The sequence below is a fragment of the Babylonia areolata genome, chromosome 24 (genome assembly GCF_041734735.1).
Source record: "Babylonia areolata isolate BAREFJ2019XMU chromosome 24, ASM4173473v1, whole genome shotgun sequence".
Classification (NCBI taxonomy): domain Eukaryota; kingdom Metazoa; phylum Mollusca; class Gastropoda; order Neogastropoda; family Buccinidae; genus Babylonia; species Babylonia areolata.
The window spans coordinates 33,965,925-33,991,840 of NC_134899.1; the positions used below are offsets into that span (position 1 = coordinate 33,965,925).

At 44.5% G+C, this 25,916-nt stretch overlaps 2 protein-coding genes across 2 annotated transcripts in view; one reads left to right on the forward strand and one right to left on the reverse strand.

Moving 5' to 3' along the window:
- The window catches only part of LOC143299248 (uncharacterized), a 31,263-nt gene extending 10,801 nt beyond the window's left edge, over positions 1-20,462 (reverse strand). Inside the window, exons 1-13 of the mRNA XM_076612468.1 lie at positions 20,327-20,462; positions 15,673-15,820; positions 14,682-14,936; positions 13,468-14,222; positions 11,916-12,131; positions 10,625-10,905; positions 9,038-9,201; positions 7,493-7,634; positions 6,800-7,043; positions 5,744-5,839; positions 4,251-4,400; positions 3,370-3,546; positions 2,291-2,459 (exon numbers count right to left, since the gene is read on the reverse strand). Of these exons, the coding sequence (XP_076468583.1) occupies positions 2,291-2,459; positions 3,370-3,546; positions 4,251-4,400; positions 5,744-5,839; positions 6,800-7,043; positions 7,493-7,634; positions 9,038-9,201; positions 10,625-10,905; positions 11,916-12,131; positions 13,468-14,222; positions 14,682-14,936; positions 15,673-15,820; positions 20,327-20,362 (2,833 nt within the window). The 5' untranslated portion in view covers positions 20,363-20,462. The remainder of the gene's footprint in view (positions 1-2,290; positions 2,460-3,369; positions 3,547-4,250; positions 4,401-5,743; positions 5,840-6,799; positions 7,044-7,492; positions 7,635-9,037; positions 9,202-10,624; positions 10,906-11,915; positions 12,132-13,467; positions 14,223-14,681; positions 14,937-15,672; positions 15,821-20,326) is intronic.
- A 3,020-nt stretch (positions 20,463-23,482) lies between these two features.
- LOC143299086 (uncharacterized) overlaps positions 23,483-25,916 on the forward strand; it is a 32,386-nt gene continuing 29,952 nt past the window's right edge. Inside the window, exon 1 of the mRNA XM_076612207.1 lies at positions 23,483-23,606. Coding sequence (XP_076468322.1) covers positions 23,571-23,606 — 36 coding nt within the window. The 5' untranslated portion in view covers positions 23,483-23,570. The remainder of the gene's footprint in view (positions 23,607-25,916) is intronic.

A 25,916-nucleotide genomic window follows, 5' to 3' on the forward strand; every position in this document is an offset into this window, starting at 1 on the left:
TGAAACAGCCCAAACAACTCTTGGAAAACAACGCATCAAAAAGAAGCCCTGGGTCACGGACGACATCCTACAGCTGTGTGACAAACGTAGAGACCTGAAAAAGAAAAAGAATGAAGAAGAAGGGGCAAAACAGTACAAAGCAGTTAACACCGAAATCAAGAGAAGCATGAAGAAGGCAAGGGAGAATTGGATTGAAGGAAAATGCCAGGACATAGAGGAAAACCTGACAAGAAACAACAGCAAGAAAGCCTACCAAGTTGTGAAAGAACTTACCAACACAAGGCAAGGTAGAACTATGTCCAACATCCAGACCAAGGATGGAAAATGTCTAACAGAAGAACAAGACATCCTAAAGCGATGGACAGAATACTGCTCAGAGCTATACAACATACAGACCATAGGTGATCCAGCAATACTGAATGTTCCACCAACCACTGATAACAGTAATCACCCCATACTCCGTGAAGAAATAGAGGCAGCAATAGCATCGCTGAAAAAAGGGAAATCGGCAGGAGTGGACAACATCCCATCAGAACTGGTCCAAGCAGGGGGTGAAGTTATGATAGTTGTGCTAATGAAAATCTGCAACAAGATCTGGCAAACAGGGGAATGGCCCACACCGTGGACACAATCACTGATCATCACCCTCCCCAAAAAGGGCAATCTCCAGCAGTGTCAAAACTACCGCACTATCAGCCTGATTAGTCATCCCAGCAAAGTCATGTTGAAGATCCTGCTTAACAGACTGAAACCACAAGCAGAAAACATCATTGCTGAAGAACAGGCAGGTTTCAGACCAGGAAGGAGCACAACTGAACAAATCTTCAACTTGAGGTTGCTATGTGAGAGGTACCATCAACACCAACAAGACCTCTACCACGTCTTCATTGATTTTAAGAAGGCATTTGACAGGGTCTGGCATGCAGCTTTGTGGGCTACCATGAATCTGTACAACATCAACGCCAACCTGATCAGACTGATACAGCACCTCTATGACAAAGCCACCAGCGCCGTCTACCTCAACAATAGCATCGGGGACTGGTTCAGAACCACAGTCGGAGTGAGACAAGGCTGTCTACTCTCCCCAACACTCTTCAACATCTTCTTAGAAAGAATAATGACTGACGCACTGGAAGAGCATGTAGGAACAGTCAGCATAGGCGGCAGAACAATCACAAACCTACGTTTTGCCGACGACATTGATGGACTGGCTGGAAAAGAAGAAGAACTGGCAAGCCTGGTCAAACATCTAGACAAAGCCTCCACATCGTATGGAATGCAAATCAGTGCGGAGAAAACCAAACTGATGACTAACAACACCAACGGCATCAGCATTGACATCAAAGTCAACGACGAAAAGCTTAAAACAGTCCACAGCTTCAAATATCTGGGAGCAATCGTGTCAGATGAAGGATCTAAACCAGAAGTACTCTCGAGAATTGCCCAAACAACAATGGCACTCAACAAGCTGAACACCATCTGGAACAACAAAAACATCGCTCTCAGCTCAAAAATCAGACTGATGCGTTCCCTGGTTATATCAATATTGCTCTACGCCTGCGAGACTTGGACCCTGACTGCAGACATCGAGAGAAGAATCCAAGCTGTCGAGATGAGATGCTTTCGTAGACTACTTGGCATCTCCTACAGAGACCACATCACTAACACGGAAGTGAAGAACAGAATCAAGCAAAGTATTGGACCCTACGAAGACCTTCTGTCCATAGTGAAAAAACGCAAACTTAGGTGGTATGGACACATCTCCCGATCATCTGGTCTTGCCAAAACGTTCCTGCAAGGCACCGTACAAGGAGGCAGAAGGAGAGGACGGCAGAAGAAGAGATGGGAAGACAACATCCGGGGGTGGACAGGCTTGACGCTCGGTGACGCCCTGAGGAAATCAGAAAACCGTGAAGAGTGGAGAGGGGTGGTGGCCAGGTCAGCAGCGGTGCCCCAACGGTCTGAACCCAGACTACGGGAGAGGTGAAGGTGAAGGTGAAGGTGAACAAGTGCATATGTCCATGCGTAACCTCACCTCCAATGCAAAAAAAAAAGAAAAAAAAAAAGGACTTGATCAAAAAAAAGTTAAATATCTAGCCTTTGTACATGGAACAAACAGGAAATAATTACAATTTCCAAGAAATCACAAATGAATCTGTTGGAAGATAAGAATGAAGAGAACCATAACGTGCATCCAGAAAATTGGGTTTAAATATATTCAAAAGAATAAGAAAAGAAAGAAACAAAAACAAAAACAAACAAACAAAAAAAAAAACACTCCAGAAATCACCCTCTTCATCTTCACTCATGTCGCTGTCAGAGATCTCAGAGCTGTCACTGTCACTTGTGGCCATCGCTGTCGCCGAGGCCGCGGCCCTCTTCCTTCTGAACGTCTGCTTCATCACCTTCACAAACTTGCCTGCCAGATCCACGTCCTTGTACACCACCACTGAGATGTTCTGAAAATGTATGCACCCACTTCAGTATCAGTATCAGGATCAGTAGCGCAAGGAGGCGTCACTGCGTTCGGTCAAATCCATATATGCTACACCACATCTGCCAAGCAGATGCCTGACCAGCAGCATAACCCAACGCGTTAGTCAGGCCTCGAGGAAAAAAAAAAAAAAAAAATAATAATTAAAAAAATTAATAAAAACAAATAAAAAAAATATTTAAAAAAATATATATATAAATAACCCACTACATTGCCACAGTTTGGTTATAAAGACGTTTTGATCCAAGAAACAAGACAAAATACAGCATACAATATACACAAAGTCTCAACTGGAAAAAAAAAACCCCAAAAAACAAACAAACAAAAAACTTGAGCAAAAACAAGCCTGAGCTTATATCATGCTCTTTCATGTGACACAAATGGTCAACAAACATTTGAAAGTGAATATTACCTCACATGTAATGTATTTGGAGAAGGAGAGAGATAGCGAGTTAGAGAGAGAAAAAAAAGAGAGAGACAGAGGTTACCCCTCCCCCACCCCCCTCCCTCACAACACCCCTTCCCTTCCCTCCCAGTTTCAGTGCATATCAGATGAAAAGCAAGAGGCAAAAGCCTTCATCATAGCTACATGCGATTCTTGCTAACAACAGTGGCGGGTGTATGCGTGTGTGCTTCTTTTTTTTTCTTTTTTCTTTTTTTATTTATTTTTTTTTAAATTTTTTTTTACTACTCATGAACAAAAACAAAAAACAACAGCATCACACAGACAGACAAAATACAAAGAGACAAAAAACTCATTTTACATGTCCATTTCCATTTCTTCAACCTCTCCCCCACCCTCTCTCTCTCTCTCATGTCCTGTCCTAACCCCCCATAACCCTAACTACACCCCCCCCCACTCTCTCTCTGTTTACCTCTATAGATCTTGGATTGGTTTGCAGGAACTCCTGAAAGGCAGACATCATGGCGCTGGCTGTGGTGTATCCACCAAACCCAAACCGCTTGCCCACCCCCAGAGTTGGGAAGGCGATGGACTTCAACCCTTTCTCCGCAGCACTGTGCAGTATTTGTAGAACTAGCTCTTTCACTGTCTGGAAAATGAAAATCATGTCACCCACACAATGGCATTGTACTGATTTGTATTGTATTGAATTGTATTGGATTGCACTGCATTGCACTGTGTTGTACTGTATTGCATGGTATTGTACAACATTGTGTTGTACCGCATTGCATGGCATTGTCATGTATTGTGTTTCTTTTTAATTTACTGCATTGTATTGTGTTGTAGTGGATTTCATTGCATCGCACTGTATTGCATGGTACTGTATGACATTGTATTGTATTGTATTGTATTACATTTTGTCACAACACATTGTGTTTGTTCATTCTTTAGTTTAACGTCTTTTCACTGTAAGTGATATTAGACGAGGGTAGGAAAAAAATCGAGTGGGTGGAGGTGGTGGGGGGGAATTACTGTGTACGCATGCAAGTAAGTGAAAGTGTGTGTGTGTGTGTGTGTGTGTGTGTTTGGGGGGGGGGGCTGGGGGGGGGTTACATATACGAAATGATTGATTTAAAATCTGTGTATGAATCAGTGTGTTGGTAGGTTTGAAAGGTCCGACCAGTGAGTTGGGAATATGTGAAGGTCAGGCATCTGCTTGTTTAAAAAAAACCAAAAAAACATGTTTCATTTCTTTTCTTTTTTTTTCCGAACAGATGTGGTGTAGTGTATATGGATCAGTCCACACTCTTTGCCACATCCTTGTCACTGAAAAGAGGTGAACAGAAACCTCACCTTGCTGACAACAGCACGTCGATGGAGCCTGCTGAGGACAGCATGGTAGAGGACGGACATGGGCAGAGGGCTCCCCGTCGCTGTGGTCGTCACCAGCCGGCACTGAGATCCCTCTCCACCTCCTTCACCCCCACCGCTGAACGTCAGCGCCTGCAAGGGAAGCCACTCAAGAGATGCCATTTCTACTGGGCACACTGTACTCTCCTTCACTGTTCTGTTGTAAAGCGAAATAAAAAGAACGGATTCTGACACTGTGCTGTACTTTGTCTGAGAGAACCGCGAGTCTGTGAAAAGGACAAGCAAAATACTCCTGTGTAAAGAAGAATAAGTGAAAACTCCTGTGTAATAGTTGAATACATTAGACGAAAGTAATGTCAGATATTCTTTGACATTAATGAAGTCAGTGGCACTGGCAGAACGAAGACATCTGATAGTTGTCAGGTCAAAGCATATATACACCCCCTTAACTCCTCCAAAACAACCCTTCTCCTGAAACATGTTATAGTCAGAACCTTAAAAAAAAAAGAAAGTCACAATCTTGCTGAATTCTAAAAATGATCATGGAGCGGTGGCCCAGTAGTAATGCGCTTGACTAAGAAATGAGTGTCAACAGGTTTCAGTCCCAAACACAAACCAGTATCTTTACTCCCCCGCCCCCCCTCCCCGAGATCTTAAGTGGTGTTCTGGATGCTTGTCTTTCAGATGAGATGAGATGATAAACCAAGGTCTCAAGGTCTTAGTGTAAGCACGTTAAACAACCCATGGCAACAGAGGGTTATCCCTGGCAGGATTCTCTGCAGACTAATCCACTCTGACATTAAAACAAATATACATGTAGACAGAAAATAAAATACATGGGTGGTGTTGAACTGTGTTAAAGCGCTCTCCCAGAGGAGAACAGCCTGGTTTTCACATAGAGGAATCTGTTGTGACAAAATAATACAATACAATACAATACAATGCAATGCAATACAATACAATGTAATGCAATGCAATAAAATACAACACAATACAACACAATGCAAGGTAATACAAGACAATCATCTGAACTCATTTTCCAAATCACAAGGACAAAATCAATGTGCAGCAAAAAAACAAAAACAAAAAACAAACAAACAAAAAAACAACAACAAAACAAACAAAAAAAAACAAAAAAAAACAAAAAAAACCAAACAAGGCACAGCATTTTGTTCCTTGTTCTGATAGAATACATACAATTTGATACAATACAATGCAGTACAATATAATGCAACACAATTTAATACAATGAAATACACTACAGTACAATGCAATACAATACACTACAGTACAACACAATACAATACAATACAGTACAACACAATACAATACAGTACAACTAAATACAAAACAATACAATACAATACAATCACCTGAACGTATTTCCCGGAATCACAAAGGTGAAAACAATGAGCAGCACAACAAAAAAAAAAAAGACAACAACAATGGAACAACATTTTGCTCCTCGTTCTAACCATGGACAGGAAAGGCCACTTGCTGAGGAACACCGAGCCCAGAGCCGTTGCCTTAGGATTCAGGTCAGTTCCCAGCACACTGACCGCTGCTTCCACCTGTTGGCATGGCAACAAAACAGGACAGGTACAGTTCATACACCACAGCTACGCTGCCGTCAGCCCTCGACCAACACACAAAATGTGATTAAAGCAAGAAAATATATGTTGCAGTTTGTGTTAGAGTAATGTGCGTGCGTGCGTGCGTGCGTGCGTGTGTGTGTGTGTGTGTTTGTAGGCATGTGTACACATCACCTATGTGTGTGTGTGTGTGTGTGTGTGTGTGTGTGTTTGTAGGCATCTGTACACATCACCTGTGTGTGTGTGTGTGTGTGCGTGCGTGCGTGCGTGCGTGCGTGTGTGTGTGTGTGTTTGTAGGCATGTGTACACATCACCTATGTGTGTGTGTGTGTGTGTGTGTTTGTAGGCATCTGTACACATCACCTGTGTGTGTGTGTGTGTGTGTGTGTGTATGCGTGTGTGCGCATGCACACACACGCATGTGCATTTATGTACATGTGTGTGCATGTATTGGTGTGCACATTCTGCGTGTGTGGCTGCTTCTGTGCATGTATGTGTGAACATTTCTTCTGCTAAATATGTGTACACACGTGTGTGTATGTGTGCACATGCACACAAGTGTGTGCATGCACGCACATATGAGCACGCTCGCATATGTACACGTGTGTGTATAAACGTGCATGCATCATTTGCGTGCACGCTCCTGCATGTGTAGGTATGCCTCACACAGACAGAAAGAAACAAAAATGCAAAAGCAAGAAACAGGAAAAAACAACTTGTGAACTTCTTCTTCTTCGTTTGTGGGCTGCAACTCCCACGTTCACTCACATGTACATGAGCGGGCTTTTACATGTATGTCTGTTTTTACCCCGCCATGAAGGCAGCCATACTCCATTTTCTGGGGGTACCTTGAGAACAATATCACGCTGAAAAAAATTCCCCAAACAGCAACAACATCAAACCCAACCACAACCACAACCACCACACCCCATTCCTGACCTGCTCAGCCGTAATGTCCCCAAGCTTCACGGTGACTGTGGTCCTGCCCACGCTGACGCTGTCGCTGACTTTGGGCAGATACAAGGACCCCGCCAGCATGGAAAACATGCCGCTGTACAGTGAGCCCCCTCTTCTGCCTCTGGGCCGACGGGCCTTCGACTTCCGGTGATGATGATGCTGCTTCTGGGACTGGTCTTGTGACGACGGGTGGCTCTTCCTGTGACTGCCCTTCTCTCTGGCAAGACTAGTGGTGAGAAAGAAAGGGCGTGTGGGGTTTGAGGGGTGGGGGTGATTCTGATTAAATCTGAGAAGGTTTGGTCAGAATTTTTTTGTGTGTGTGTGTGTGTGTGTGTGTGTGTGTGTGTGTGTGTGTGTGTGTGTGTGTGTGTGTGTGTGTGTGTGTGTGTGTGTGTGTGTGTGTGTGTGTGTGTGTGTGTGTGTGTGTGTGTGTGTGTGTTGTTTGTGTTTGTGTGTGTGTGTGGCATCAAATAACAAACAAAAAAACCAAGATAAATACAGTCCTTTTTGATCATTTGAAATACAGAGAGGCACATAATCCCAAACTACTATTGCTTAGTGTCACACTTTACAACAAACCGAGGAATATCTGGACTCTGACCATAATAATTATGAATACTGCATCAAGGTTACTTATCTATCTATCTATCTACACACACAAACGCACACACTAACCTGAAAGAAGGCAGAGGAGGTCTCTCTGGCAGGGTGATATCACCGACACTGGGCACCCCAGAACTCATCAGTTTATCCGCCAGGGTCCAGCAGAAATGACGAGCCCCCATGTCGTACAGACCGTTCACCAACAGAGCCCTCTCTGGTCACACAGAGAAGCCTAGCAGACATGACGGTGCCGGTGACACACAAAACAACAAGTAAACCACAGTAGGGAAAGGCACAGAGGGACAATGAGAACAGGTTCGTATGGGGTAAGGGTGAGGATGTGTCGGGGTGGGACCACAGAGGGACAATGAGAACAGGTTTGTATGGGGTAAGAGTGGGGATGTGTCAGGGTGGGGCCAGGGATGGACAATGAGAACAGGTTCGTATGGGGTAAGGGTGAGGATGTGTCGGGGTGGGGCCACAGAGGGACAATGAGAACAGGTTTGTATGGGGTAAGGGTGAGGATGTGTCAGGGTGGGGCCACAAAGGGACAATGAGAACAGGTTCGTATGGGGTAAGGGTGAGGATGTGTCGGGGTGGGGCCAGGGATGGACAATGAGAACAGGTTCGTATGGGGTAAGGGTGAGGATGTGTCGGGGTGGGGCCAGGGATGGACAATGAGAACAGGTTCGTATGGGGTAAGGGTGGGGGTAAGGGTGGGGATGTGTCAGGGTGGGGCCACAGAGGGACAATGAGAACAGGTTTGTATGGGGTAAGGGTGGGGGTAAGGGTGGGGATGTGTCAGGGTGGGGCCACAGAGGGACAATGAGAACAGGTTTGTATGGGGTAAGGGTGGGGATGTGTCAGGGTGGGGCCACAGAGGGACAATGGGAACAGGTTCGTATGGGGTAAGGGTGAGGATGTGTCAGGGTGGGGCCACAGAGGGACAATGAGAACAGGTTTGTATGGGGTAAGGGTGAGGATGTGTCAGGGTGGGGCCAGGGATGGACAGGGAGGGCTGGTGGTGGGAACTGGCAAGGTTGGGAAAGGCACAAGTATTGTGAAAAATTCAAATAAAGTGATTAAAAAAAAAACCCAAAAACCCACCTCAGAGCAAGTGTGTGGGGGTAGGGATGTGGATGGCTGTGTATAGAGGGAAGGGGGGAGTGGGTGTATGTGTATACTGGGTAGGTGGGTGGGTCAGTATAGGTGCGTGTGTGTGTGTGTGGAGAAGAGGCCGGGGTGTGGGGGGGAGGGCAGGGGGGGGGGAGGTGTGTCTGGTGAGGTATGGATTATGGATGTGAGTCAGCGAGGGTGTGGGAGAATGCAAGTGTGTGTGGGGGGAGGGGGGAGGGGGGGGGGGGGAGGGGTGGGGGGGGTGGTGGTGGGGGGGTGTCTGGTGAGGTATGGATGTGTGTCAGGGAGAGTGTGGGAGAATACAAGTGTGTGTGTGTGCAGGAGGATGGGTTTATGTGGGATGAGAGTGCCCTAAAACGAGCAAAGGCTACAAAAAACAAAACAAAACAAAACAAAAATTACACAAAGGAATAGAGAAGGAAAGGATCACACGAAAAAAAACAGACACAGAAAAGATGGCAGGTGGATGGACAGAATTACCGGAATACTCTGGGAACTCATTGTTCAGGTCGATGGTCTGCGAAACAATGCAGCTGCTGATGGATTCCAGTCTGGTGATGACCTCATCCTGAACATCCTGGTGGCACTGGAACTGCAGGACATATTCCCCATCCTTCGTTTCACCCTCAATCTCTCCATTGTTCCTGTAAAGGATGCGAAAATGGTGTCATTTAGCTCTAACCCCTGATCTCGTCCTCTGTCTCAACAAAATATCTATTCACAACTAAGCCTTCATCTCATCCTCAATCCCTCCATCCATTATTTTCATCAAGGAAGCAAAAGTGGTGTTGTTTACAACTGAGCCACTGAATGCAGACTTAAAGTTGGTGTGTTCAAAACAGGCTTTAACCTGTACAGGGCCTTAAACCTGACAAACCATGACAACAACAAATGGAAAACACACATGCACACCCACACCTGCAGTTTAAAACAAAAACATCACAGTCAAAAACATGATCTTGAACTTAATGAAAACGAAAGGAAAACAAAACAAAACACACACACCAGCAATCAAAACAAAAACACCACAGTCCAAAATGTATGGCAGAACCAGACTCAAATGTAACAAAATGTACTGATCAACCTCCAAATGCAATGACAACGACAGGTGCAAACCCATAAAATATGGTGGAAGCATTATTATCAATGTTCCCTCTGACCTTCGTCTGTGTTTCCTTTGGTCTGTGTTCTTCCACACCATGAACCAAACAGACCTGACCGACACAGACCTGTGAAGGCACAGACAGTGAGAACAAGGGCCGACACTGTTAACTCACTCAGTACGGTCAGTCCTCTCTTCTCCTCTACACAGACCCCTCAGATGTCCAGTGGGTGTCTCAATGACCCAACCTTTAGCTTCCACCGTCAGAATTGTGGTATTCTTTGTCAACATTCACCTCTTCAGTACAAGAGCCTTCCGCTTGCAATATTTTGATGGTGGTAATTGGGGTGAAACGCTGTTAACGTCGTCTCTTTTGCCGTTCGTATGGAGAGAGTTAAACCTTGCCATCATTTTCTTTTCTTTGGTTTTAGTGTGAATAAACTAACCCAGAGAAACACATCGTATTTGGTCATCTTACTTCTGCAGCAACCACCTTTCCCTTGACATACGTTAATGGTTGTGATGGTGGTGGAAGTTATGGTGGTGATAGTGGTGATGGTTGCAATGAATGGTGAATACTCATGAGAACATGATGCAGATGTGTGCTGGGTGAAATATGTGGAGGAGAACACAGACCCAGAGGAACGAACATGGTATAAGCACAAATGTAGAATATCAGAAACTAATGCAAACACAGACCAAGAGGAACAAACACTGATGGAAATACAGACAGACATACAGGTACAGACATGGAAGAACAGACTTTTTTCCTTCAGCTGTGCATACACAAATAGATTCAACACACACACACACACACACACACACACACACACACACACACACACACACACACGCACACACACACAATCTCCTACATACTCTTAAAAACAAAACAAACCAACAACCCAAAACAAAAACACAAACAATTTTCAACACAAAAATGATTCCAACAAGAAGATGATGACCTCAGAATCAGCTGCTTCACATCATCCAGCTCGGCAGCAAACCAGTTCCGGCAAGCGTTCCCTTGCAGAGCGCCAGTGATCACAAACTTCTTGCTGCCAGAGCGGTTGAGGTTGGTGAAATGGTTGAGGTCTCGGACAGCCAGCTGGATGTCTCCCCGGAGGCCATCCAGCTCAATGTCTTCCGAGTCATCCCCAGGGTGGGTCAGGATCACCATGTACTCCTTCTCCAGTCTGATCTTCAGGCCTTGAAACTGCACTGACTTGATCAGCGTCAAGGGGACCTGGAAAGTGTGTAAGGTTCGTGTAAAATGATGGATGCTGTGGCTTGATGTCAGTTTGACATGAAGTCTGTGATTGTTTTCAGGGTGTATAAAAGGGTAACACACAGTCTGTGATTGTTTTCAGGGTGTATAAAAGGGTAACACTCACACACACACACACACACACACACACACACACACACTCACACAAACTAAAAGTAACAGGCATGCACACACCAAAAAAACACATAACACACACACACACACACACAGGCTCTACCCAGGTAGTCAGCCTGTTGTGCAAATGACTGTAAAGCTCTCAGAGTTTGGTCTCTGAACAAAGATAGGCACTATGTAACTATCAATAACAATAAACACACAAATACATACACACACAGTCCAAGTCTTCCCATTTAAGCCCATAGGACACTAAACTCTGGGTAGGAGCCAGACGTGGGCTGAAAAACCCACCTCCAACTGGGAATCAAGCCTGCATCCTCCCAGCTGTAAGTCTGTGATGCTAACCAAACTTGCAACAGCTGCTGGTCATGTTTACCTTCCTGTCTGTCTCTGATTCTCTGCCCTCCTTTACATCATTCTGTCCACAGCCTATTTCCCTGCCTTTTTTTCCCCAACTTGTTTACATTATCATGCATGTGTAGCGTTCATGCCAGTGCATGCATGTGTTTCCCATCTCCTTGTATTTATGAAACAAATGTCTTTTTTTTTTTCACCTTTTGGTAAGGTGGGGGCAGGATGAAAACAGGCTGTTAAGATCAAATACTTTTCCCCCCATCAATAAATAGTCCAGTTTCAGTTTGAATTCTGTTCACTTGACATACCCACTATAGTCTCTCAAGGACCTGATAATTGCATTGGGTTTATGCATTGGTCAGGAACCTACTTGCTTTTTAATATATATATATATATATATATATTTTTTTTTTTTTTTTTTTTTTTTTTTAAGCAGATGAGTATCCAGATCAGTCCACACAATCTGACACCTCCTGGGAGCTGACACAGAAACTCACCTGACAAGTCTCTTTCAGGATATTCCTCTGCAGTTTTCTCTTGAAGTCCTCCACCTCTTCCACAGAGAGAGCAGCACACAGGACCTGACAGTTCACGATTTCCGCTGCACACCCCCAGTGCCTCTGGACTAAATCAGCCAGGTAACTTCTGCCCGAGGGGGAGTCCAGTATCCGAGCCATAGGCTCTGTCAGCGATATGGCATCATCTGCCAGGTTCTGCAAGGTTTCAGATAATTAAAAATGTTAAAGGTTAAAGGCCCCACAGACATTTACGGCTATAAAGGTTAAAGGCCTGCTACAGGGGCATTGAATCCATATTCACTGTGTCTAAGGCTTGGCACAGGAAGGCAGGGCCTAATCCTGTTCTTCCATTGTTTTAACCTTCCCTGGCTGAAGTCATGCATCCATTCACACCTGGGTGGACTGAGGAAAATCAGAGTAAAGTGCCTTTTCCAAGGACTAAACACTGTGCTAAAAAAAAAAAAAAAAAAAAAAAAACTGCTTTGAACTCTGTCATTTGTGAACACTGGATCAGAAGTCTAACATCTAACTGGTTCTGCCATTGTGCTCCCATCTGATAACAAAAGAAGAAAGAAAAGAGGATGTAACCTATTCCTTTGCCCATTATTGCTATATCTTTTCTCTTTCACTGGTTAGTGATGTCAGGGATGCTGGACAAAACCTGGCATAAAAACATTTATGAAGCACCGCAGGTGATTTTCTTTAATCTTTTTTTTTTTTTTTTGATGCCTCATCTGCACCGTTTCCATACAACATTACTCCCATGCCATTTATTTAAAGTTCCCTCCACACACAGCCATATCCAGGCTTGCTCTGTTGCTGGCAGTCATCAGGCTGCTATCAACCTAAGGCTGCCAGGAGGCCACACAACAAAAGAGACCCCACACTGATGTTGAGTTCTTCAGTGGTGTTTAGTAGAGCCTGTTCTGTTTAACATGCAACAGGGCACCACTTACTGGGTGATGACAATAACTGCTCAGCTGAAGAGCTGGACTAAATGATTGCTTCCCCTTGCAAGGGATCACCAAGACACTGCCTTAAACCTGCTGACTTTGGAGATTTGATGAAAACTCATCTCACACACTGTTATGTGTCAGGGAACTAAAAACTGCCGCTAGAGAGCATGAAAAGTCACAGAATCTGGGGAAATTATTCTCTATTTTTTTCACGATGATGGATGAATATAAAGTTTTTGACAAAGCTGCGATGAAGATCTGTGAAGGTTAGGGATATATGACAAGGCTGCACTCTCCGTTTCCTTTTATATCCTATCCCAACATCAACAAAGTCTGAAAGATACAGATACCTGTGGGGTTGGTCAGGATATTTAAGCAACACTCCCAAAGACATGTTTGTGAAGTGGACGACACTCAGCAGTGTGGTCCCAGTCTTCCAACCTGAGTGGTGAGTGTGTGCACTTGTGTCATATACATAAGTGTCAGAATTATTTTTCACATCTGTGATCCTGCATCAAAAGATAAAGAAGGATAAACAATAAACAAACAAAACAAGTAAAAAGAGAAAAACTCACATGTAACTGCTTGAGAACGTGAAGTTTTTCAGTCTCACAGTCCTCCTCTGTTCCGTGGAACATCAGCTGCTCTTTCTGCTCTAAAAACGTCATTTGACAAGCAGTGCACTGTTCAGCAAAGGTCTCCAGCAGTCTGTATTTATAGGATGGCACAGGGAGGTAGGTGGTAACTGGCTTCTTCAGCTTCTCATTCTCATTTTTCAGCTGCACGTTTTCCATCTGCAGCTCGCTTTGAGCCCTCTGTAGATGTTCCCTTTGAACACGGAGAGCTTCTGCTTTCCGTTCTTTCTCTGTCTGCTCTTCAATTCGATGCAGCATTTGCAGCCGAAGTTCTTCTTTTCGTTTGTGCTCTCTGGCTTCTTTGCTGGCTAACATTTGCTTGAGCTGCTCATTTTCTAGTCTCAGTTTTTCTACTTCATCTGCTTCAAGCGTATCTGTGGTATTTCTGGTTGCAGCGGATCCATGCGTGCCAGTTCCATGGAAATTAGAAGCAGAAGGAACAGTGGGTTTATGATCAGAGACTGTTGGACGGGCAGGCGTTCTTTGGTCGTCTGGATCCAGAGGACCCCCCTGTTCACTGGTTTCACTGTGGTGGGTGGACTGCTGACAGGCCGCCTGGCTCTGGTGGGGTCTTCTGTGGGCAGTGAGCTGCTGCAGCAAGGGTGTGTGAAAGAGGTCATACCATGGCTCCACTTTCAGCACTTCACCTTCCTTCTGCAGGCGGTGGTTGCCTCTCACCATAACTCCTTCCAAGGCTGAAAGTGGCGTCCACATGTCATGATCAGTTGACATCATTATAGACATAAATTGATGTGAGCTAGACAGTTAACCTGATTATATATATGTTTTACACAAATATGATTATGAAATTATCATGTCCTACAATATTTCTTCTCGTTTTCCAAGCAGTGCCTTTGCAGAAATTCGAAAGAAATTCACCATGCTGCTTTCCAGGTGTGTTAACTTCACCCTGCTGCTTCCAATATCTTTTACATTTGCTCTGTATTAAATTCATACTCCTTTTTCCATTGTGCATTAAATTCTCATTATTTCCACTGTGCATCATTAACTTTGCACTGGCACTTCCACTGTGCATTGAATTCATAATCATGATTCCACCTTTATCCCCTTTAATCCCCCAATTCCCTACTGACAAAACATGAAAAAAGAAAAGAAAAAGAAAGAAAGGAAAAAAACAACAAAAAAACGCTCACCTTCAGCAGACGAAAATCTCACAACAGCCAGCATCAACTCCTGGTAGATTTGACAATCCTCCACATAGCCCTCCCCACATCCCGACTGTTGCGGTTCATCAAAGTAGTAGAAGATGTGATCCCGGGACACCCCAGGGTCTGAGTAATAGACCAGCAGACTGCAGGTCCGACTCGGAAGAATGCGAAGAGTTAGGATGTTGGTCTTCTGGAAAAGGGCACGGGCTAGCAGTCTTTCTGCCTCCTGTACCATCTCCTCTGGAATGACAGAGGGACACAGAGACATACGTGAATGCATGAACGCATACACACACACACATGAACACACACACACACACACACACACACACACACACACATACTGTACTGTACACACACACACAGAGACACACACACACACACACACACAGAGACACACACACACACACACACACACACAAGAGTGAAACAAGACTTTTGATTCAAATTTAAATATTTACAAATATAGGAATGGTCAGAAGAAGAATGAGGTTTGACCCTGAAGGTCAGAGAAAATGAGGCAATTAAAAAAAGCAAAGTTAGAGACACCCCACTATATTTATAAAACCTAATCACGAACAGCTATAAAAGACAGAGAAGGGGAAAGGGAGGGTAGGGAGGTGGGGTGGAACACACACACACACACACACACACAGACACAACACACAGACACACACACACACACACACAAACACACACACACACAACACACACAAACATGCACACACTCACGTGCGCACACACACACGCACACAAGGTTTACAATTTACAAAAAAAAACAAATGCATTTCTTAACAACATCGCTCATTATCAGCTTCTATGTATTGTCCATGCAGCAGAATCAGAAGTCAGTTTCTAGCTTATAACACACACACACACACACACACACACACACACCCACACACACACACACACACACACACACACACAAAATGACATGCCAACTTGAATAAGATGCAGGAGAACAAACGTTCACCTGTGACAGCTTCCTCCAAAGTGAGAAGGGCGGAGTGAGTGACACCTGGAAACACCTGAACACCATCTCTGGCCACCATCAGTCTCTCGCCACTTGTCACCTCCAGGTAGTTCACCAAGTGGTCAGGTGTCCATCTTTCTGGGAGATTCTGAGGAATGATCATTTCATTCCAATAATGTAATAAAACAATTTAATACAAAATGGACTGATATATCAAAAAAAAAAAAAAAGAAAAAAAAAAGGGATTAAAGTCCCATAGCCATTGGGACAGTGAACTAATATCACTGTGTCCAAGGCTTGGCACTGGAAGATGGGACCCAACCCTCTCTTTCCATCTTTTTAACCTTCCTAAACGGTCAGGTACCTATGTACACCTGGGTGAAGTTAGGAAAACTGGTGTAAAGTGCCTTTCCCAAGGACACAACACCATGCTGAAACAGGGCCTCAAAGCCTGATCATTGGTGGTCACTTCTTTTTCTGCGCTCTTGGGCTGCAACTCCCATGCTTTATGTGTATGGCCATTTTTACCCCACCATGTAGGCAGCCATACTCCGTTTTTGGGGGTGTGCATGCTGGGTTTCCATGAACACTGGATCAGAAGTCTGACACTTAATCAAAAATGCCATAGCGTCTCCTCATTGTGATGTGTCATATTGAAAATCTAAAATGAGAAATACGCAATATGCTTGGCAAAAAATTACGTACTGCACTTAAGCAACTTGCTGACTTCAACAAGAAACATTGGGGTGTCTTATTTGTGGTACCTTAAATAGCCCAATGTGAGTGAATTAAGAATCCAGGTACGCTTTGAGTGGGTAGTGGATATTTGCAATGCACTGCCTGCAAATTTAACACTGAATGGCCCACTTTTTTGTTCACAGCCACAACCAAGTAGATGATAATTTTGCCATTTCCTGAGGTTGTATATGATAACTACTGATAACAAAAAAAACCCAAAAAAACCAACAAAAAAAACCCACAAACAACAACAACAAATCTTGTGCAGGTGCAAATCAAAGCACTTGCAAGGCAGTAGTTCACATACCTCATCACCAAGAAAGAGAGCCATATATATATATTTAAAATTCTATTATTATCTTTTTTTTAAACAAAAGATTTCAATAGAGAGAGGAGGCAGTGGGGTGTCTGTGTCTACCTACTCTATATGCAATGTTTATCTTTCTTTTTAAACTTTCAGAGAAGTTGTATTCTTCACCAGTTTAAAGCTGACAGACACAGAATACAGGTATTGAGTCACTTCAACTGCCCAACCACACATTGAAAAAAAAAGATATGATATCATCCATTTCTAAAAGAGTTTATGAAATCAAAGAGTCTGAAGAGATGGGACAGGAAAATGTTTGCAGTGCCCACGATGGACTTCCCACAGACTGGACAATTCTTAAACCCACTGCTGAACTCCTCACAGATGATGAAGTGACCGCAGGGCAGGAAAGTGACCATGCCAGCTGATCTCCTGCACATATAACACATCTTTCTTTTCTCTCTCTCTATCTACCTGCAATGGTTGTATTCTTATATACAAAGTGCTTTTAACTTGAAGGAGTCCATGGTGTCAGCTGCCTCAGCAGTGTAGGACAGCCCACTCCAGTCTCTGATGGTATTCAGGAGAAATGAATGTAAGCTTGGTTCCTTGCCCCACATTGTTGAACAGTTCTCCAGTATACCCCAGGAACTGTGTATCACAGGATCTGAATTCATAAAATTTGCACTGTTCTGGCAATGTATGCTATTCCTATCAGGGTGGTTCTTCAGGGTGCTAGCAAACACATGTTGAATACCTTGCATGGGATGCTTGTGAGTGAGACTGGTCAGTAACTCACTGAAACATAGTGCTCACCCTCATGCCTTCTTAAAAATATATGTCGGAAGAAATGTTATTCTTCACCATTCGTTTCAGAAAAACTGTTTTCTTTACCATTCTGAAGCTGACAGACACATATTATAGATACTGAGTCACTTCAACTGCCCAGCCAGACATTAGGAATAAAGATGATATATAACCCATTCTTAAAAGAGTTTATAAAATCAATTAGTCTGAAGAGAAAGGAAAGGAAGATGTTTACAGTGCCCTTGATGGACTTTCCACAGACTGGACAATTCTTAAACCCACTGCTGAACTCCTCACAGATGATGAAGTGACCGCAGGGCAGGAAAGTGACCATGCCAGCTGATCTCCTGCACATATAACACATCTTTTTTTTCTCTCTCTATCTACCTGCAATGGTTGTATTCTTATATACAAAGTGCTTTTTAACTTGAAGGAGTCCATGGTGTCAGCTGCCTCAGCAGTGTAGGACAGCCCACTCCAGTCTCTGATGGTATTCAGGAGAAATGAATGAAAGCTTGGTTCCTTGCCCCACATTGTTGAACAGTTCTCCAGTATACCCCAGGAATTGTGTATCACAGGATCTGAATTCATAAAATTTGCACTGTTCTGGTAATGTATGCTATTCCTATCAGGGTGGTTCTTCAGGGTGCTAGCAAAGACATGTTGAATACCTTGCATGGGATGCTTGTGAGTGAGACTGGTCAGTAACTCACTGAAACATAGTGCTCACCCTCATGCCTTCTTAAAAATATATGTTGGAAGAAATGTTATTCTTCACCATTCCTTTCAGAAAAACTGTTTTCTTTACCATTCTGAAGCTGACAGACACATATTATAGATACTGAGTCACTTCAACTGCCCAGCCAGACATTAGGAATAAAGATGATATATAACCCATTCTTAAAAGAGTTTATAAAATCAGTTAGTCTGAAGAGATAGGAAAGGAAGATGTTTACAGTGCCCTTGATGGACTTTCCACAGACTGGACAATTGTCAAACCCACTGCTGCACTCCTCACAGACAATGAAGTAACCACAGGGCAGGAAGGTGACCATGCTGGTTGATCTCCTACACACATGACACACCTGATTTTTTCTCTATCTACCTGCAATGGCTGTATCCTTAGATATACAGCGGTGTCAGCTGCCTCAGCAGTGTAGGACAGCTCACTCCATTCGGTGATGGTATTCTAGAGAATGATTGTGAGCTTCGTTCCTTGCCCTGTACTGTTGAACAGTTCTCCAGTAAAAAAAACAGGAGTTGCATCTCACAGGATCTGAATTTACAAAACCTGCACTGTTCGCCGCCGTGGCAAAGTGGTTAGCGTCACGGACTGACGGCTGGGAGGACACGGGTTCGAATCCCAGCGGAGGTGGGTTTTTCGGCCCGTGGCCGGCTCCTACCCAGGGTTGAGTGTGCTGAGGGCTTAAATGGGGAGACTGGGACCACACAGTCGAGTGTCATCCACTTCAAGGATGCGCCTTTGGGTGTGTTGCTCTAATTACCCAACCAACACTGCAAGTGTCTGTATCTCTCAGGCCTGGTTAACACCGGGATATCATTATGACAGGAAGTGTAGAGTACAGCCTTGTCACGCAGTCCCAAACCAAAATGGACCTCCATAGCAACATCGTCATCATCATCGTCATCCTCCTCCTTCATCGTCATCAATATAAACAAAATAGTCTCAAAGTCTGTGGCCTTTCATGCCCTGCTCTCATGGTGACGTCAGTTTCCATACCCCTCCACTTCCGTGCTTGGGGTGAGTCCTGTCAATGTCGTCAGTGTCGTCAGATTCATAGGGGGCTGTTGTTTGAGGGATGTGGTGGCAGTCTCCACTCTGGGAGGGACGCTCACTCAGTCTGGCTCCGCGACTAAGCCATTATTGTCGTTAGTAGGGGGCTTAGTAGGTGGTGTCCTAAGTATGTTAAAACAGAACAGGCACCACTGAACACCACTGAAGTGACTCAGCAGCAGTGCAGGGTCTCCTCTGGTGTGTGGCCTCCTGGCGACCCAACATCGATGGTTCCCTGTGGACTGCCGACGCTGGAACTGCCACGAATGAACCTGGGTGTGGCCATGTATGGGGGAATCTAAATGAGCGGCGTGTGAGTAATGCCACTGAAACGGTGCAGATGATGGGGCAGCAAAAAACCCAAAAAAACCTGCACTGTTCTGGCAAAGTGTGCTATTCCTCTCCCGGAAGAGTTTACAAAATCAATCAGTCTGGAGAGATAGGAAAGGAAGATGTTTACAGTGCCCTTGATGGACTTTCCACAGACTGGACAATTGTCAAACCCACTGCTGCACTCCTCACAGATGATGAAGTGACCACAGGGCAGGAAGGTGACCATGCTGGTGGATCTCCTGCACACAGGACAATTCTTTTCTATCTGTAATGTTTGTATCCTTACATACATGGTACCCATGTCTTGATGGAGTGAAGGGTATCAGCTGTGACAGCAGTGTCAGGCAGCTCATTCAAGTCCTTGTGGTCAGGGGAAATGAATGTTGCTGGTATTTGGGAAGGGGGGGGGAGGTGGGGGGGTGGTCGACACATATATAAAGCTGGTCAGAAAATTTTCCATCCTTCAGCATCCAGGTATGTTTAAACCAGGGATTAAACCCAGAACCCTCGCGCAATGATACAGCATTCTAACAATTCGGTCGCCCCACCTGTTGTTTACCTGTGATACGGATCAGACAGCACAGTAACTTCCTGCGAACATACCATTGTCTGAAAAGCTGGTCATGGAGATACGGAAAAGATAGTCAGTGCCCTATGAAAGATGCAACAGTTACCTTCACAATTAGTTTAGTTGTCGGCGGCGATGCCATTTCTTTTGCACAAAGTCCAACCTCGAGCCGAGTTTCGGTTTCACCGTTCTGAGCTTGTCCAACCTGACGTCACACAGACATACTTCCTGATTAAAGTCAGATTATGTTTTACATAGTTTCGTAAGTGCTGCAGGGTTGTTGATAAACTGAGCATAAAAAAAAAATTAATTAGAAAGATTACATATTTCGAAAAAGAAACATACCACGAATAAAAATTACTGTAACACTTTCGTTAAAAAAGGGAAAAAATCTTAAGTGCTAAACTAAGCTGACGGAGTGCGTTCAGCCTTTGTTGTGACAGAGTTCTTCGGCGACTGTGTAGTTGGAGCAAAGCGGGATTTCCCGTAAAAATTGTGGATGATCATCAGCAGAAGTACCAACCTCCCTTCTCTGCCGCACCACGTACCTTTCCTCCCCTTTCCATTTGGAGAGAATGTGTGTGTGTGTGTGTGTGTGTGTGTGTGTGTGTTCAGACGAGATGCCATGGTCAGTTGATTCATTCAGTATGTTAAAGTAACTTATGATAACTCTACTGAACAAAACTTACTTGTATTCAAACGTTGTACCAGTTTTTCCCAAAGACATTTATTGTGGAGCTTCACCCGGCTCTTCTTCTTCTTCTTCCTTTGTACAACCAACATCATTCTATTGATGGTTCTGTTGTAGTTTGGGGAGGTTGCTGAGGATTGCGCTGTTGTGGGGATTGGAAAAAAACAAACAAAAAAACTCTCTTTCTTTTTTTCTCTTTTCTTCCTCCTCCTTTAAGGGAGGAAGGTGGCAGAATGGTTAAGACGCTCAGCTGCCAATACAGAGAGTCCGTGAGGGTGTGGGTTCGAATCCCGCTCTCGCCCTTTCTCCTAAGTTTGACTGGAAAATCAAACTGAGCGTCTAGTCTTTCGGATGAGACGATAAACCGAGGTCCCGTGTGCAGCACGCACTTGGCGCACTGAAAAAGAACCCATGGCAACGAGAGTGTTGTCCTCTGGCGAAATTACGCAAAATGAAATCCACTTTCATAGGTACACAAATATGTAAGCATGCACTCAAGGCCTGACTAAGCGCGTTGGGTTATGCTGCTGGTCAGGCATCTGCTCAACAGATGTGGTGTAGCGTGTATGGATTTGTCCGAACGCAGTGACGCCTCCTTGAGAAAGTGAAACTGAAAATCTTCCTCCTCTGGGATGAAGACGGAAGACCCGCCGGATCCCGAAACGCATGAAGCCGGCGCGGCTGAACATGACAGTTAAATTGAAAAGTTGATGTCTTGATTACTGTACTAGGAGATCATCACGTGTCCTTACCCTGGTGTATCAGTATATACCCTGCATTGCAGGATGGATAATTATTTCAGTTGTCCGCTCTGTGAATTCTAGAATGCACTGAGTTGACTCGGACCGACGCTCACCGCTATACGTCATCTTGTTTCGCACTAGGCCTACATCACGGGTTTTTTTTTCCCCGGCCGGGCAAATAAGGCTACACATGCATGCATATGGTTTAGAAAGAGAGAAGGCGGACAAATAGTTGAGACGCTTATCAGTTGCCAATACAGAGACCGCGATCGAGGGTCTTGGTTCGAATCCCGCTCTCAGTCGCCCTTTCTCAGTCAGCCTCCCCCCAAGATTGTGCATGCGCTCAACTTGAGGTCTGACTAAGCGCGTAGTTGTGTTATGCCGCTGCTGGTCAGGCATCTGTCTGGCAAACTAGTGTGGTGTAGCGTGTATGGATTTGACCGAATGCGAGTGACGCCACCTTAGAATGTGAAACTGAAACTTTGAGAGAGAGAGAGAGACTCGGAGAGAGAGAGAGGGAGAGAGAGAGAGAGATCTACTCCACCATAACATCAGCTGTCGACATGCAACAGCTTCAGCAAGACCTGCAAAACCTCGAGATATGGGAAAAGAAATGGGACATGGTCTTCCACCCTGACAAATGCACCACACTCCCAGTCACAAGAAACGAAAACCCCATTCTAAGTGATTCTAACTCCCACACCCTAGCAACTGTACAAACTGAACAGCAACTGAAGTACTTAGGAGTCACCCTCCAGGCAAACATGCAATGGGACAAACACGGGAACATCAGTGTGGCAAAAGCAGGACGTAGAAATATCAAAATAGCCTCTTCTGGGCTCACTGAGAGAGAAAGCCTCAGTACCTGGTATTTGTGTGACCACTCCTGGAGTATGCTAGCTCAGTCTGGGACCCCTATCTTCAGAGTGACATAAATCAGATAGAAGCAATCCAAAGAAGAGCAGCCAGGTTACGGTCACAAACCGATACCACAGAACAGCCAGTGTGACACAGATGCTGGAAAGGCTGGGATGGTCATCTCTGCAGCAACGAAGACACTGAGGCAGCACGACTCGCCATGCTGTACAACTGAAATACACCATGACCTGGCTCGAGTCGACAAAACTAAGCTGAAATTCTTCCCAGAGCGTAGTCGCAGACGGGCCACAACCAGCACTGTTTCCAACGTATCTCATCCCAGGGCGCCAACAGATACAGGCACTTTTCGTTCCTGCCTCGCACCATTCGGGAATGGGACCACTGCTCCCACAGTTCATTCTGGATGCTGAGACTGTGGGCACATTCAGGACCAGAATAAACCACCACCTGAAAGACACTGTGCTGGATGCGCTTGCACTGAAGGGTCCTCCGTCAGTCCAGCCCTGAGACACGATACTGATCCATAAGCAGATGGAGGGAGGGGAGGGTGGGGAAAGGAAAGGGTGGGGATGGTAAATTAGAACTGAAACTTGGTCCAAAAAGCTCGGCCTGGCTCAACTGACTGGGTCGCTCTGATGATTAGCTGATTGTGGTCGCTCAACGGGAGAAGAAGAAGAAGAAGAAGAAGAAGAGAGAGAGAGAGAGAGAGAGAGAGAGAGAGAGAGATGGGGGCGGGGGGGGGGGGGTGTCGTCGATAAGGACCCAGACACATGATAAGTGGTTTGGGCGAAGATCACCCTTAATTCTTATCCAAGTTAGTTTGCATATATTTTCTTTCGTTGATATCATTATTGAGAGAGAGAGAGAGAGAGAGAGAGAGAGAGAGAGAGAGAGAATCTAAAAATAGAGCTAACTCTCCTCTAAAAAAAGCTCTGGGGATTCCAGCGTGGTGTGTTGCTGGGAGCTCGCCATCTTTGCTTTCTCAGAAAGTGAATTAAATCTGGCTGGCTGGCTGAAATGAACCTACAGATGCAGATATGGCTACGCAATTACTGACAAAGGTGGTTGTGAAGGTAAGAATAACGTTCCGAACATCTTGAAACAATCTATCTTCGAAAAGAAAGCAGCAGATTGTCAGAGGTTGTGGAGAAGACAGTAACAATCACTGGAAAAGTTTCCGGGTGACCAGCAACGATGTTCGATACACCGTTCTACATCGTTAAACATTTCCTGCTATGAAAATGTCAAACAAACAGTACAATAACCACATACTGTATATAAAGATTGCTGAGTAAACATGGAGAACATTAACATCTATGCATATTTACTGATATTTTCTACTGATTCTGGGTTTGGGTGTGATAGTTTCGGTTTCAGATAACCATGTTTCTGTAGCCTAGCCGTACCCCAAGAGACCATTCTAGGGCAGAAAACCCACCAAATAGTCGTATTTTCAGGCAGCGGGACTTTCAGGTTTCATTTTGTAAGTTTAGAATTCGTGCAGCATCACGAATAAGAATAATTGAAAATATGGAATTTATATATAATAGCTACCCATCACTTCATTGCAAAGCAATAGCCTGTTTGCCTTTGTTAACCCACTCTAGGAATTAGGCACTGTTGGACTTGTTCCTACCGTAAGGAATACACAAATGACTGATGACATGGAATGTGACATTTTGTAAAAATCCAGACTCATTTGTCACCATTGTATGCAGAGCAGGATAGGTAAACAAACCTGTCAAATAGTTCAAAGACCATTCATACACCCATGCACTGTCTGACATGTACATGCACGAGACAGGAGAAGATGGATAAAAGTTAAGAATTTTCTGATTTGCCTGGTCAAGATGGGGGCAATATCCCAGTGGTTAAAGCATTTAACTTTCAATCTGAAGGTCCTGGGTTCAAATCTCGGTAACGGTGCCTGGTGGGTAAAGGGTAGATAATTTTTTGATCTCCCAGGTCAACACATGTGTGTACACGCGTGCAGAAGTTCAAATACGCATGTTAGAGATCCTGTAATCCATGTCAGCGTTCGGTGGGTTATGAAACAAGAACATACCTAGTATGCACACCCCTGAAAACGGAGTATGGCTGTCTACATGGTGGGGTTAATTAACAAAATGGTCATACACATAAAATGCTATATTTCTGAATGTGCACGTGTGCGTGACAAACCTGACTGAATGACACAGGAAAAGAATGACAAACGCTTGAATGGTAGCTGTCAGTTGGCACTACCCAGGTCGACAGCCTGTTGTGCAAATGAACCCATGTTTGTAATGTGCTTGGAGCTTGGTCACTGACAGAAGGTAGACTCTATGTAAGTATCCATATAATTAACTCCAGATGGAGATCTGCACATCTCATAGCGCCTGAATCCCCCTGCATGTTTCAGTTTCAATTTCTCAAGGAAGATCCAAATGAAAGGGCATGAGTTGGATTTGAACCCACACCTTCATGAACTTTCTATATTGGCAGCTGAGTGTCTTAACAACTCTGCCATCTTCCACCTTCCCTTCATGTGTGTACACATGCTTAAAATTAAACATACATATCTAAGATACTGTAATCCTTGTTAGTCTTAGGTGCTTTATCTTCTTTCACTTTACAACCACAATCAGCTAGATGATCACGTGCTAGCCTTTTCAGTGGGATGTGTTAGAGATCAAGCCATTGCCAGGAAAGAGAAAGACTGACATTTGTGTCAACCCAAAACTCATTTTGTGTTCAATATGGATTGTATTAGAAGGATACTACTTTTCACATTTTACATTGAAGGACCTGCTAATATATTGGCATATAGTGTATAAGTGCCTCTTTCCCCCCCGCCCCCCTGTTAAAAGCAAAGTAGAGAGGTGGGAGCGGAAATAATTATGCCAACATACTTTATCTGCAGTCTTTGTATCCCAGGCAAGATACATAACCCATTCCTAAAAGAGTCTATTCAACAACAACAACAACAAAATCAGTCAGAAAAATGAAGAGGAAGGTGTTTGCAGTGCCCATGATGGACATTCCACAGACTGGACAATTGTCAAACCCACTGCTGCACTCCTCACAGACAGTTAAGTGACCGCAGGGCAGGGAGGTGACCTTGCCAGTAAATCTCCTGCATGCACAATACTTTTTTTTCTGTCTGCAATGTTTATGTCTATATCCTAACATACATGGTACTCTTGACTCGAAGGAGTCAAGGGTGTCAGCTGTCATAGTAGTGTCAGGCCGCTGACTCCAGTCACTGATGTTGGTCAGGAGAAAGGAATGTTGTTGGTACTTTGGTGTGGCATTGGGTCTGACTCAGCTGGTGGAGATACTTCTTTGCTGAGGAGGAGCAAGGGTGATGTTCTTTTTGTTCACAGCAGCTGGGAGTTCCATGA